General features: G+C 37.9%; 2 protein-coding genes across 2 annotated transcripts; one reads left to right on the top strand and one right to left on the bottom strand.

Moving 5' to 3' along the window:
- Positions 1 to 924: 924 nt before the first annotated feature.
- Positions 925 to 8,081, top strand: LOC113064153 (U4/U6.U5 tri-snRNP-associated protein 1-like). The gene is made up of 20 exons (XM_026234764.1): positions 925 to 1,442; positions 1,818 to 1,872; positions 1,976 to 2,031; positions 2,644 to 2,770; positions 2,889 to 2,994; positions 3,109 to 3,186; positions 3,626 to 3,725; positions 3,855 to 3,997; positions 4,165 to 4,371; positions 4,450 to 4,562; positions 4,643 to 4,785; positions 4,924 to 5,048; positions 6,187 to 6,351; positions 6,504 to 6,614; positions 6,704 to 6,791; positions 6,891 to 6,981; positions 7,080 to 7,215; positions 7,321 to 7,410; positions 7,562 to 7,683; positions 7,772 to 8,081. The coding sequence occupies exons 1-20, from the start codon at positions 1,199 to 1,201 to the stop codon at positions 7,788 to 7,790; spliced, it is 2,319 nt and encodes a 772-aa protein (XP_026090549.1). The 5' UTR covers positions 925 to 1,198; the 3' UTR covers positions 7,791 to 8,081.
- Positions 8,082 to 9,014: 933 nt separating this feature from the next.
- On the bottom strand, positions 9,015 to 14,006 carry LOC113064154 (endothelial PAS domain-containing protein 1). Its single transcript, XM_074559876.1, is given in 16 exon segments — positions 9,015 to 9,308; positions 9,389 to 9,506; positions 9,746 to 9,818; positions 9,909 to 9,951; positions 9,954 to 10,155; positions 10,278 to 10,351; positions 10,426 to 10,541; positions 10,543 to 10,602; positions 10,692 to 10,839; positions 11,119 to 11,225; positions 11,320 to 11,495; positions 11,577 to 11,653; positions 11,739 to 11,823; positions 11,911 to 12,041; positions 12,115 to 12,356; positions 13,775 to 14,006. Coding segments are annotated over 16 exon segments (2,019 nt in total). The 5' UTR covers positions 13,876 to 14,006; the 3' UTR covers positions 9,015 to 9,042.
- Between the last annotated feature and the right edge of the window lie 852 nt (positions 14,007 to 14,858).

Below are 14,858 nucleotides of genomic sequence, written 5' to 3' on the forward strand. Positions count from 1 at the left end.
TATTACAACAACAAAACATAATAATGGAAAATAATGAATGACAGTAATGAAAAATGTTTGTACATTGATCTGTTTCATGAAATTAAATTTTAACAGCAGTTTATGAACTCAGAGTTTTATTGTTTCACTTATATTAATATTTGTTTTCATTTGCATCTCTGTCAGTTTACTATTAATAGTCATCCTATGTTTACTATTAATAGTCGTCCTCCAAATTCATGTCAGTTATCATGCCAATTTTCTTAATTATGTTATGTAAAATCAGATATTAAAAATTAAAGCTGTTAAACATGCTCCGTGTTTTTTATTTCACCAAGATTTTTTTTTAATTGTACTGCTTTGCATATTTTTTAAATTATGATGCAGCCTTTAGCATCACTGTAAAACAATTTTCAAAAAATTAAGTTGATCTTTAGTTTTTAAGTTTTTAACTGTTTTGTCTTTTAAAATTTGTATAAATTTTTAATGATTAATGTTCATATCTTCTTCTTTGGATGTGGTTTCCAGAAAAGGGTTGTATTTTTGTTTTGTATGTTTCTAGGGAGTTTATCCTCACCTTGCTCATCAGGGAGTGTGAGGCGCTATTTTCTGTAAAGTTATTTATTGCTATTTAAGAATATTAATTGTGAAACAAAAGGTGCTATACAAAACTATTTGAACTGAACGGAAAATATTTTTTTACTTCATCTAACATTTATAAATCAAAGTAATTATTTTCCAGGTACTAATACATTTAACGAAATGGAACATAAAAGCCTTTTTTTTTAAGAAATACTTAAAAAAAACTGTGTTATATAAAAAAAAGTTCTTACAATATTATTCTCATACAGTATAAATTAGTTTTATAAATGAGGAAGCTGTCTTTCTTAGCGATTAACGCCCTCCAAACCAGTAAGTGGCGCTGCAACTCCCTCATTGGCCATTTAAACCGGAAGTTGTCAGTGCGCATCGCGTTCATCATACGATTGAGTTGTTGCAGTATTGCTGGTCGTGTTTTGTTAGTATTTACATTTGACCTGTCTAAATAATTACAAAATGATGCCTTACTAACAACGCTCATAATATAAGTTAGCTTATGATGTCTGTGTACTGTTGATATTACGTAAGTATTTACCGGTTCTCTGTGTTACAATCAACTGAAGTGCGTTAGATAGCACTGAGACACAAATAGCACATTTAGTCCGCAAACAGACCCGATATGGGTTCATCGAAGAAACACAAAGAGAAGGAGAAAGATCGGGATCCAGAGGACAGGCACCGTGAGCACAAGAAACACCGTCACAAGGAGAAGGACCGCGAGCGAGAGAAGAGAAAGAGATCCCGCTCCAGAGAGAGGAGCAGCCGGGGAACAGAGAGAGACAGGAGCGGTAGAGCAGAGAGGAGCCATGCGGAGCCAAGAGTCAAGAAAGAGAAGCCTGACACTGCTTTCGAGGACAACAGCGGTCAGTCATCCACAAACGAGACCTACAGGCGTTACTAGAACTGTGTTGACTTGCTATTCTGCACCACTGTTATCAACATACTTTGAAAAAGGCTGAAATATAATGAAAGTTTTTTTAAACGCTCTGAAGGATATATCAGAATACTATTACATACGTGACTTTAAATGGAATGCATATCTATACAGCATGTCTTAACCTGTCTATGTAGGCAGCTGATTGAGTTTTGATATGCAGCCTTTATCTTATTCTCATTTCTGACTAATGTTCCCCATGGTAGCCATACATCTCATTGTCCCAGCTGAAGTAATCTCTACAGCATTGATAGAAGTCTTTGAGATGGATGGGGCTCATGTTTGTCAACATCTTATTTTGCAGAGCCAGGGCCCAAATCTGCAAGCGGTGATGCTTCGCTCAGCATTGAAGAGACCAAGTAGGTTTTGTAGCATACTGTTATTTGAAATTGGAGGAAAAAAAATAAATACGTTTATATATAATATATTTTTTGCTGAATGTTATTGCCTTTTGTTTTGCAGTAAACTGAGAGCCAAACTAGGTTTGAAACCACTTGAACTCAATGAAAACAAGAAAGGTAAGAATTTGATGATCGTTACATCAAAGTGCTATTTACCATTATACATTACCATACAAAAGTTTGAAGTCATTAAAAAAAACTATATATATATATATATATATATATATATATATATATATATATATATATATATATATATATAATGCTTTTATTCAGCAATTCACATTACATTGTTATAGCTGTAATTAAAAAGTGACAGTTAAAGCAGTAAATCCTGGAAAAAAGGATCACATTTTCCAAAAAACGAGAGAAAGAATGGAAAAAAATAAGCAGCACAACTGTTTTCAACATTGATAACAACAAGACATGTTTCCTGAACACGAAATCAACACATAAGAATGGTTTCTGACGGATCGTGAGACACAGGAATAAATCACATTTCAAAGTATATTCAAATAGAAGACAATTTTTCACTATTACTTTTTATACTATATTTGCTTTGTTGTACTATATTTACAATATTTGATCAAATAAATGCAGCCTTGGCGAGCATAAGAGACTTCAAATATACTGATCACATACTTTTAATGCGAGTGTACACATTTGAGTGTACATCTTATTTTAAGCATTTTTTTTTTCTAAATCTGCTGTTCTTTGATGGTCCCTCAGAGACTGGAACGAAGGAGGAGCCCCTCCTGGCCGAGGCCATCAATCCTGTCCACATCAAACAACAAGCCGAGATGAGAGAGAAACTGGCTGCGCTCAAAGAGAAGCGTCTGCTCAATCAGAAACTGGGGTAGGCGGTTTTTGCCTCCTGCAAAAGATCACTAAACAACACGTCTACTATTGTAATTATATGTTAGTCAAACAAAATCTTAGTAATGTCAGCCTATTTACATTTCTTGTGTTTTCAGGAAGGTTAAGGTGCTTGGAGATGAAGAACCATGGCTGGACGACACAGTTGCTTGGGTGGAGAGGAGTCGCAAACTTGCCAAAGAGAAGGAGATGGCAGAGAAGAGGGTGAGGATAAAGAGGATAGACAGTTGTAGAGACAACCAAATGACTAGCTTTATGTTTGGCTTGACATTTATCAGTCTTCCTATTTAGTTTTCTGTGTAATCCCTTTCTCAACAGGCCAAGCTCCTAGAAGAGATGGATGAAGAGTTTGGTGTGAGCAATCTGGTAGAGGAGGAGTTTGCACAAGAAAAAAGGGTGTGTGATCTTATCGATGCTTTAATACCCTAAATGAAAAATAGTTATGGATGGTTCAATTTAAGTTCCATACATTAAAAAAAAAAAAAATGTTTTACACACAAATAGCAATTTCTAACCAATAATATATTTTAGAGGTTGGCATAACTCCAAAATTTGATGCAGTCTAAAAATGTCTAAACATTTTATTAATGTACATGACTTTTCCATGTCTAAAAAAATCACACTTTTAAGATTAGACTTTCTCATATATTTCAACTTGTTAGAAATGACAGATTGTGAGGGGGTGAATTAAAATAAGAAATAGCTCAGTTTGAAGCTGTTTTAGCTCATTTTTTTTTTAGGCCCCCTTCAAAGTTTACTGAGAAATGTTACCTATTATCATAGGACTGTGTTTGTGTTTATGTGTTTATTTGATTGATCTGTTTTTACTGACCAGCACGCATATAGCTCACGGGATCTCAAAGGACTAAAGGTTCAACACAAGATGGAGTCTTTCAAAGAGGGGGAAACAATTATCTTAACTATTGAAGACAAAGGTGAGCTAACATGATCCATCAAAATGTACCGTTGCTATAGATGGAAAATCATCTGATAAATCACTGACGCCACCTACACACACTCTCGTGGGCGCACTCAAAGTTTCCCTGTGTGGGTGATTTTCACAGGCGTTCTGGAGGAGGAAGAGGACGTGCTGGTGAATGTGGGTCTGGTGGACAAAGAGAAAGCAGAGAAAAACGTGGAGCTAAAGAAGAAGAAGCCCGATTATAAACCTTATGAAGAAGAAGAGAGTGTGGATGACATGGTCACTGTAAGACTGCATCTGAATTTCCAAATTCTCTTATTTAACGTCAATTAAAGTCTCACATGGCCAAAAACACCACTGATACTTGTCAATAATTAATTAGGATTAGTCTGCTATGTGATTTCCTATTCATTAAATGTAGCATGTATATGTTTTCTTTGATTTCTCTTCAGTTCAAGCCAAAGTCTGTGCTGTCCAAGTACGATGAGGAGATCGAGGGGGAGAAGAAGAAGAGTTTCAGGCTCAGTGCTGGAGGTTTTGTGGGGGGTGAGAGAGAGCGGGAGCTGCAGGCCATCAGAGAGAACCTGCGCAGTCAGGCCCAGTCTCTGGACATGCCTGTTCTGACCATCGCCAGTGAATACTACACGCCACACGAGATGGTGAGAACAATCCGGTTAAGTGCACTGGGCTTTAAATTTCATTTCCTTCTTGACTGACGTTCATTTGTGTGACATCAGGTGGGCTTTAAGAAGACCAAATGCAAAGTCAAGAAAATCAGAAAGAAAGAGAAAGTACTCAAGATTGATGAACTCATTGTGGATGACACTCGAAGCACAGATTTTGGTTCCAGGTAAAGTCTTCATGCATTTCCTGTTTAATACTCCTGCGACACTACAGTTATTTCAACACAACACTGTTTCTGGCACTTAGGTCTCGAGGCCGAGGTAGAAAGCAAGCCGATGAGGAGGGGGTGGAGCATGGAGGTGTTGCTAAAGAAACCAGCAGCAAGGTCAGTGATGTCCTCCAGCAGTCAGATGACATCAGAATGGCCGACATGGACATTAGTGATGATGGTAAGAGAGAACACGTTCATGTCTAAAGTTAAAACCAGTTTTGTTCTTTTTCTAATAGCATCTGCTCTTCCTTTTGAAATTCAAATGAACTGCATCACTGTTCTCTGCACCCACACTCTTTCTCCTTGTCTGTCTCAGATGATTTCACCCCTCCAGAGCCTTCTGCATTAGAAGAGGATGAAGCTGAGCAGGAGCTCCAGAAACAGCTTGAGAAACAGAGGAAACTCAGACAAAAACAGATGCTGAAAGACTCAGGAGAAAAGGTTGGGACTTTCAATATCCTGAAGGCAATATATATTAGGGATGCACTGAAATTTCAGCATTTTCAGAATATGAAGTGAAGTGACATTCAGCCAAGTATGGTGACCCATACTCAGAATTTGTGCTCTGCATTTAACCCATCCGAAATGCACACACACAGAGCAGTGAACACACACACACTGTGAACACACACCCGGAGCAGTGGGCAGCCATTTATGCTGCGGCGCCCGGGGAGCAGTTGGGGGTTCAATGCCTTGCTCAAGGGCACCTAAGTCGTGGTATTGTAAGTGGAGAGAGAGCTGTACATGCACTCCCCCCACCCACAATTCCGTCCGGCCCGAGACTAGAACTCACAACCCTTCGATTGGGAGTCCAACCCTCTAACCATTAGGCCACGACTTCCCCTAAAAAGTGCCGCACTGCCCAGTAGTGTTCAGCGCACAGGTTTCATCTCCCTCTTGCCGTCGTCATTGTGCAGTGTGACGCTCCGTTCAATAATCTGCTCTATGAATGTACGCTTTATAAATCTAATGAGTTGAAATAGAAAGTTTTACAAAATGACTGTATATATATTGTGTATATATACACACACACACACACAAGATATGTTTACATTTAGTCATTTAGCAGACGATTTTATCCAAAGCGACTTACAAAATGAGGATAATGGAAGCAATCAAAATCAACAAGAGAGCAAAGATATGCAAGTGCTATAACAAGTCTGTTATCTTAAAGGGATACTCCACCCCAAAAACTCCTTACCCTCATGTCGTTCCAAACCCCTAAAAGCTTTGTTCGTCTTTGGAACACAATTTAAAATATTTAGGATGAAAACCGGGAGGCTTGTGACTGTCCCATGGACAGCCAAGTAAAATGGCTTCTATACTGTATCTATTCAGAATACAGTCCATTTATGAAATATGCTTAAAACAGCTCTTCTACTCCTGTTAGGGTAACTTCAAATAGGACTAAGCAATGACATTGAAATGTAGGAAATCGTAGGTTGCTCTTTAATTTTGATCTTCACTTTATGTGTATTTTTTTTTAGATACGTTTTAATCCTAGGTTCAATAATGCTTATTTTTAATAATGTTATTCAACTGTTTCTTCTGTATCTTTCCTTGCATTGGTGTTTTTCAGGTGGCTGAGCAAATGACTCAGTTGGTGAATTTGCAAGATGATGAAAATGACCCAGACAGAAAGAATAACATTGTCTTTAATGCAACCTCTGAATTTTGCCGCACTCTTGGAGACATCCCGACCTACGGGCTGTCAGGAAACCGAGAGGACCAAGAGGATATTATGGTATGCAGCATCCCATCCCTGTTCTGTTATAGTTTTCAATGGCCTCCACTAATATTCTGGATGAACTGTGTTCTCGCTGCCGCACTGCACTTAAGATATATAGTTTCACTTGTGGATATATTAAATGTGTCTGTTTTGTCTGGGTCATGAAGGACTTTGAAAAGGATGCTGAGAAAGAAGGAGGCGGACAGTCAGACTCTGATATGGATGACAACGTGGGCTGGAGCACCGTCAACCTGGATGAAGAGAAAGGCCAGGCAGATGTGAGTCTTCTGCTCGCCGCACTGACAGCAATTCAGCTGGACTGAAACCGTCACTTCAACATGATTTTTCTGTTTTTTTTCTGTCATAGATCTCAATGGCTTCCACTACTATTCTGGATGAAGAGCCCATTGTGAACTCTGGTCTTGCTGCCGCTTTACTTCTGTGCAAAAACAAAGGTGAGATATCAACCAAATCTGATTTTGAACTGAATAGAATGGGTAATAATGTCAAATTTATAAAAAAAAAAAAAAAACACATTCACTTAACTCTTTCAGGACTGCTGGACACACAGATGCTGAAGGTGGCTCGTGTCAAAGCCCCAAAAGGAGCTCTCCCAAATGATAACTACGCCATCGAAGACAAGATGTATGTATATGTAGCAAAACTTTCTCCAGCGGTTGTTTCTGATTAAAAAAAAAAAAAAAAGGCTAAGATTTTCCCATATCCTTTTCTTTGCACTGCAGGAATATTGATGATAAGTACAGCAGGAGGGAGGAATACAGAGGCTTCACTCAGGATTTCAAAGAAAAGGATAACTACAAGCCAGACATCAAGATTGAGTACGTTGATGAGTCTGGTCGCAAGCTCACCCCTAAAGAGGTCCGTGCACATGTGGTTCTCAACCAGCCACATCATCATTAAATAAATCGCTACTTCCTCCTGAAATATCTTTATGAGTGCTCAGCCTCATTTGTCGTCCTCCAGGCTTTCAGACAGCTGTCCCATCGCTTCCATGGGAAGGGCTCTGGCAAGATGAAGACCGAGCGGAGGATGAAAAAGCTTGAGGAAGAAGCGGTATGTGTTTTTTATTTTATTTTAATTTTTTCAGATCGCCAAATATTTAACATGAAGCACCATTAACTGACACATTAAAGTCATGAAGTCTTAATGCCTGATTCTGGTAGGGTCATGAAAGTCATCATCTCTCATGTTTGTTTTCCTGCAGCTGCTGAAGAAGATGAGCAGCAGTGACACTCCTCTGGGCACCGTCGCTCTTCTGCAGGAAAAGCAGAAGTCCCAGAAAACTCCTTACATAGTGCTGAGTGGCAGTGGGAAGAGCATGAATGCGTAAGTGTCTATTCATGATTTCCATTTCAGCTATTATGCTCCATCTACATTCTATTTGTTAATTGCTTTCTTATCATCTTTTTCGCAGGAATAACATTACAAAATAAATCTGGATATTGGAACAAATCTGGTCTTCTATTCTACTCGTCTACTTATTTTAGTAAAATTTTAAAGCTGAATAGTCGCAGCCAGTATTGTTTTGAGTGTAAATTCACACCTCTTCATTTTATTTCCTGATTCATAGAATTTTCTGTAGAACACTTTATCCTTTGTCTGTGTTTTTTTTTTTCTCATTAAAAACTGTTGCGATGAAGCTGGTCTAATATTATTGATTTATGTATTATTACAAGCATCTACTGTTTTTCACTTAAGTTCCAGTATCACAATGGTTTTACATGCTGCATTGCCATCTTACATGGATCAGAATCTCTTTTGAGTTCTATGTAATTTAGTCTTGATACTAGTGAGATTTAGCCAGCGGTCATTTCAATATTACGAAAGACATTTGAGGTGGTGTGATCCGCACCATGTATAATTAAAGCACTGTCTATGGAAAACTATGAGTGGAGTATTAATTGCACACCATTCAGATTGATACAATTTATTTCTCAATGTGCAAAACTTTATTAAATTAGCCTGAAACTACTACGCACTGTTAGTAGGTATATTCATATTCCAATTCATAAAATGGAAACAATATTTGAAGGGAACACCAAAGAGTGCGAAACACACTATAATGTTATTAAAAATAAAAATGCACAAAATATAATTAAGATATGAAAAATAGTGAATTGAAACACATTTGTGCGTGCAAAAAATTCTTAATTCATCAGAGTTAAAAATACTGCACATCAATTGTAGCAAATGCAACTTCATACTTGCTACTAAAGTCCTGTTCACACCAAGAATTCTAACTATAATATTAGCATTCACACCAGAAGATTCTGATGCTCTATTTAATGTAAGTGTGTGTGCAGTCTTGTTCTCCGCTGCTTTAAATCCTCAAGCTTTTTACTGACTTCAGCTAAAAAAAAATACAAATTTCTGAAAGTGATTCCAGTGATATTGTTTCTCTATGTCGTTATCGTTACAGTTGATTATAGAATAATTATGACTATAGATTGTCGAAATTGGTGTGAATAGAATAGGCCTTAACACTGCAACCTCAGAAGTGAATGAGAGGTTTGAATGCAAAGCCCAATATTAAATAAATAAATAAAAAACTTCCCCGCGCTCACACAGGTTTCAGTAATGAACTCTTAAGGCAATGCTTGCAGGTGTTATTATAAAGATGCATTGGGTATGTAAGTAAGAAATTGTATTCAAATGCACATTGTTAGTGTTGTATTTAGTTTTATATCAGCACCAAGGCAGTCTTGAGGCCACTTGGTCCAGAACAGCTATAATTTCTGTCCCTTGGAGCAAATATGATGTGGGGTCAAGAGGTGCGTTGACCTCGCACTCCCACCCGCTCAACACAGGCAGAGTCAAAGGTGCTGCGGGCGCTTTTACATCAGCACGCTGTCTTCTGTCCTGAGGATGATAATTAGGATTCTCTGGAAGTGATCGGAACTTTATTCCAAGTGTATTTGGGTCACCGCCACATGACCTCGGTGTTGATCCATCTAGTGGAAATGCCAAAAATGTAAAATGTGTCGTAAATTAAGAAAATATAGTTTTATTAAATCTGGGACCAATTTCTTACCGAAACTCCAGCGTGTTCTTTTGGGATGTTGTAAAACTTTCAGCACACCCTTGCTCCTGTGATATGTCTCACTTTCAGCAGAGAAGAACTGATAATTATGCTGTTTATAATTATAAACCTGGAAGAAGAAATGAGTCCAATTACATCGTGACAACTTTGTTTGAATGTATTTTCAGGGCTGCTTACACTCAAAATATTCAAAGTCAATATTTGATCTCTTTTAGACATTTCAGACACAGTATTACTGGTTATTTTGTACATTTTTGGAACTAGTTTGATGAAGTCTAAGCCTAATCAACAGGCTAGAAGTAACGGTAATATAAAAGTTATACATTTTAATGCACATGAGCACAGTACCTTCGAAATCCTGTTCACGAGATCTTGCCTCTCATTCCAATGCTGTGATGACATCAGGTTAGTATCGCTGATCCTATAACAAATTAAATGTAGTCGTGTTTATTAATGGTTTGTGAAATGCATAAAGAAGCAAACATAAAATAACCTTTCTTATTAGACACACCTGTTTGCTAGAAAATAATGCCTGACACTTTGTTGGGATGTGTAAGGCTCTTTTCAGGCAGAAAGACTGTTCCCTTTGAATTTTGCAACTGAGGGTCCAGTTTTTGATGTGGACTATTGAATGATGGTCCACACATGTTCAGTTCGGCGCTGTCCTCTGTCTCCTCTAATATGGGAGTTAGCAGGAAGTCCTCTCCGTGCATCGGAATGTATGGAGCCAGACTGTCCAAGTCTAACTCGCACAGATCCTACAGTAAAGCACAGCACACAGGAAGCTTTTCCACAACCACACGTACTAAAATTCACAAATGTGGGGTCAGTAAGTGGCATTAACATCTGTTACCACAGTAAATGTTGGAAGGGTTCTCACACAAGTGAACTTGCAGCACTCTTCTGTGTTATGTGTGGTCTCCGTACAGTCCTGACCTTCCTGTATGTCACCCTCTGAGCAAAAACAGATTCATTATTGTGATATTTGAAATGTCATTTAATGTTTAATTTTCACATGTTAATTGTACCTCTTTGGTTTCGAGGTGTTGTAGGACTATCGTGCCCATTTGATTTGGTTCTCAGGCTGCTTTTGTCCTGCTGGGCTGCAGTCAGGGGAAAAGAGGCAGGCTGGGATTGTGAGACGTGGTTTCAGAAGTTGTTCTGACTGCTTCAGCAAATATGTCAAATCGGGCTGCTCCACTCCACTACAAACGTACAAAGTGAAACTTTCTTTTATCAAACTTCCTGTGAATTGAACCCATTGCCTTGGCATTTCTAGTGGCAGTTTTCTAACCTAAGAATGTAATTGATGCAGACGACACTCTCTGGTACACCGGTACGACTGTTGCACACCAATGATGCGTCTGTCTCTGCCCACACATAGCCACCATGTCCGTGCAGTAGCCGATATTTACCTGTCGACACCTGACCCTTGGAAAGCACTGTTCCAGAAAGATATTTGAACACTATTAAAGAGATTCTGTTTTTACTCATTCACATCCCATTCCAAACCTGTATGATGTTCTTTCTCCCATAAGAGTTTACGAAAAATACATTTAAATAGTTTTACTTAAGACATGACTAGACTTAAAGACAGTCATATGGGTTTGGAACGACATGGATTTTTATTTTTACATTTTTTTATTCAACAAATAAGGCATAATAAAAAAGTCAAAGGAAGCATACAAAGTGGGAAACAGATGACAAGATATTTCTCTTACAGTGAACGTGTGCCTTGCGCATTCGCTGGCTGTCAGATGGATGATAGTACTGGTACACGGACTGGCCCATCAGCTCTGTGTCACAAAAGCCGGTCAACTTCACAACCCTGAGCCAAAAAAGAGCTTCAAATGTGAAGACTGCCCAGAGAGGGTTAAAGCATTTAGGGTTAAAGCATTTAGGGTTTTGCCTGTCATGCATACCTTGAGTGGCAGTAGGTGAACTTCATGTCTGGACTGTGTACGCTCATAAAGGTACTTCTATTCAGCGCTGCATTCAGTTCAGTGATCTCCCGCATGGGCAGGACCCTGCACTGAAGAACTAGACAACTGGATCCAGGTGTGGCAGATGACCTTTTCTTTCCAGTACACTGAATAATCTTCAGAGAGTCAAAGATGTGAAAACTATGACGATTATGTGGGCTTTTGGAAACAATGGAAAGGCAAAAAAGCATTCTTACTTTCCAAGGCGTCAGCTTTTGGTTCATCACGTTTTTTATTCTGAGGAACACTTCACATTCTTGCTGTCCTCGCTTTCCTGAAATATTAGAAGCCCGTCAGATCATAAACCAGCCTGGACGAGCATGCAAACTGAACTGATCTTTTCAGCGGGAGGTGCTCACCGATCAGTCTCGTGAGAATGTCTTTGACCTCCATCTGATCACAAGGATGCAAGAACTCAAACAAACTCCTCCCGATCAAATCCATCTGGAAGAGAAGCGTATGAGATTTCCTTATGGAGCCAGTAAAGTGATTCCAAGTACATGCAATTAGACTTGGTTTTAGTGTCATCACCTGGTTAATTCCAGTGTGTGTGGTTACGCCCTTAGTGGTGAAGATGACCTTGCCATTCAAAGACAACAAAACCACAAACCCTCCAAGAGCAGAATCTAGCAACTCCCTCTCATGAGACTCATCTGATACTCCTACAATCACAACGGCCTTTAGAAAACTTGCTTTCTTTCAACCCGCTTTCTACTTTTAACTTTTTCTTTCTACCTGGCGAAGGAGAAGAGGACTGTGTCATCACTGGCAGTGCACAGGAGTCTATGGTGTTCATAAGATCCCTCAGGTGCAGGTAAGCGATTGCGAGACGAATGACTGATGCTTTGTCGCGCTGGCCATCCATACTCGTGTCCAGAGGCAGAAGAGCAGTTAATTCCTTGAACAGCTGACTCTCCTTCCTCCTTCTGCTCCGTGCCGCCAAACGAGAATGCGCTTTTCTCCATTCTGTGCGGACCCTGTATTTAAAGTTTGAGAATTTGAATAACCACAAAACATAAACATTTGAAATAAAATTGATTTGCTATGTCAGTTCTTTGCTACAGCTTTCAGAATGACAGACTCAGAATGCATAGTACATTTACATGCAATATTCATTGTGTACAAAAACATTTGCATTTAAATATTTCATGGACTAGGTTTAGTTTTTACCATAAGCATGCAAACATTGTTTTGGTTGTATGAGCATGCTGCCATTTGAGTCTCTTTTAGCGTCATTTAGAGAAGGGAACATTCTAAAGCCACCATGTACCCTGAAGACAGAGAACAGCACCAGTACTAATGGAAAAAGAGACGTCATGACTGCGTCACTTTGTCTTATCACTACCAAGCCTTGGTGCCTGCAGTTTCTGATACAATGTCATGTCTTCTGAGAATACATTCCCACATGCATTTACATGCTTTTTGCACTCACTTTGAAATTGCTTTATTCTTTATTGCATTGATTCTTAATGGTTTTTTTTTTTTTTTGCCTGAAAAGGTAAACAAATAATGGTAAAACCAATTTCTGATTTTTGCAACCAAAATCCATTACTTAATATTGTATTATTATTATTTTTAACAAGAATAACAATTTAAAACATTTTTTTTTTTTAGATATATATGCATTTTTAGGTAAATATATTAATGGACTATCTGGTGGCATTACTTTTGCATGCCTTTTAGCAAACTGCTGTTTTGTTATTTGAGTATTAACTCAATATTTTACCCATCTGCAAAATGCACTATGCAAAAGTCATGCTAACAGAGGGATTTCATTATATTTGACTTTAAAAAGCTTGTTTCCCTTCCTTTTTAACCATTGTCGTCTACTGATTAAAATCAGACAAATGAGTTAAAAATGAAATCAAAATAGTTTCACAGGTTAGTTCTGAAGAATGTACTGGCACTTTTTGCAAAAATCATTCATTGTTAATCCAGCTTCAATGTATTAAGCATTGAATGATATTTCAAACAATGACTTATTCATTCAGTTATTTACTATATCTTTCCACACAGCGGTGGTATGCAAATAATTGTAATAACATTTCTTTATAACTTTTTCATAGTGCCGTTTTGCAAATAACCGGTTTGCTGTTTAGGCATTATCTAAATATCTCAATAATTTGCAACCACACTATGCAAACTACATCACAGCAAGGCTTTGCATGCCACCAGAAAATTCACAACTACATATAATTATTTTACAATAGCAATATCCTTTAATTACAATTTGTTAAAAATGAAATATAAATATTTTTTATAATAAATTATTTGTTCCAAATCCTCAGAATAGCTGAAATAGTTAAATGATATTTCAAACGTGTCTACATTCAATGTTGGTTTTACACAAAAAGCTTTGTATTTGCATGTGACTAGGTTTAGGTTTTGTACTCACCTCCTTTTCTTCTGCTCAATGAATATTTGCTTTCTTCTAGCTTTTCCATGACACTCTTTACTCAGTTGATCCCTAACCGTTTCCAAATGCTTTAAAGTCATTTTAAAATGTAAGATGACTGAAAGCGATCATGTGCTCATGTCAGGCATGTTAAAACGGGGGTTATGTTCAAAATACGAGCAACAGACATACTTACAGATAACTGGCTGTAATCTCTGGGCATGTTCATGTTTATAACCACTTTCTCTGTAGGGGTCTTTAGACCCTCCCCTCCTGTTCCATGTGACAGTTGGCCATTAATCACCAATAGGCTTGCATCTGTCAAAACAAGATGGTCTTTTACTTTTCTAAGAACTCGGAGAACTCTTGTAGATAAGCATTTGGTTTTGAATAATAACTGCCATTTGTGGTTCCAGGAAAACTACTTCCAGTTTAAAACTGATTGTGCATTCTACATGAATTTACAGCAATTCAAAAAAGTATCATAAATAAAAATCACATTTTCCTATTCCTTGTGAACTTGAACTTGGGTTAAGTACGATAAAGACATAATTGCCACTATCATAAAAATACAGACAGTGTCAAGAGGCTTTGGCACACGGCTACAGACCAAAACACAATTACACAATCCAGCAATTCAAACATAGCACAGAAATAAATGTAGAGGAAGAAACTTGAAACAATCTCTTAACATTCTTAAAAATAAATCAATACAACAATGTACAACTATGAGCAAAGAGTAAGCAGTTTTAACACCCAAATCAGATAAGAAAACGAACAAATCTGATGGCATGAAATGCTTGAAACATTACCTTAAAGTTACCCATTCTCCACATGGATCACTGAAAAGCATGTTTGAGTCTGGGCTTGTAATAGTAGTCCATTGTTCAATGCCCAAACATATCTGTAACGACACATATTTTGGGTGGTATCACTGCAGAGGAGATCTTCATTTTCATGTCGGTCCCACTTTATCTCTGAAATGCAGATGCATGGATCCATTTTTGGTCAAAGCAAATATTGGGTGGCATAGAACCAAGGTGGAATCACAGCCATCTGTAAAGAAATTCCAAGCTAATGTAAA

This window comes from Carassius auratus, chromosome 46, assembly GCF_003368295.1.
Source record: "Carassius auratus strain Wakin chromosome 46, ASM336829v1, whole genome shotgun sequence".
In the NCBI taxonomy this organism is placed as follows: Eukaryota; Metazoa; Chordata; class Actinopteri; order Cypriniformes; family Cyprinidae; genus Carassius; species Carassius auratus.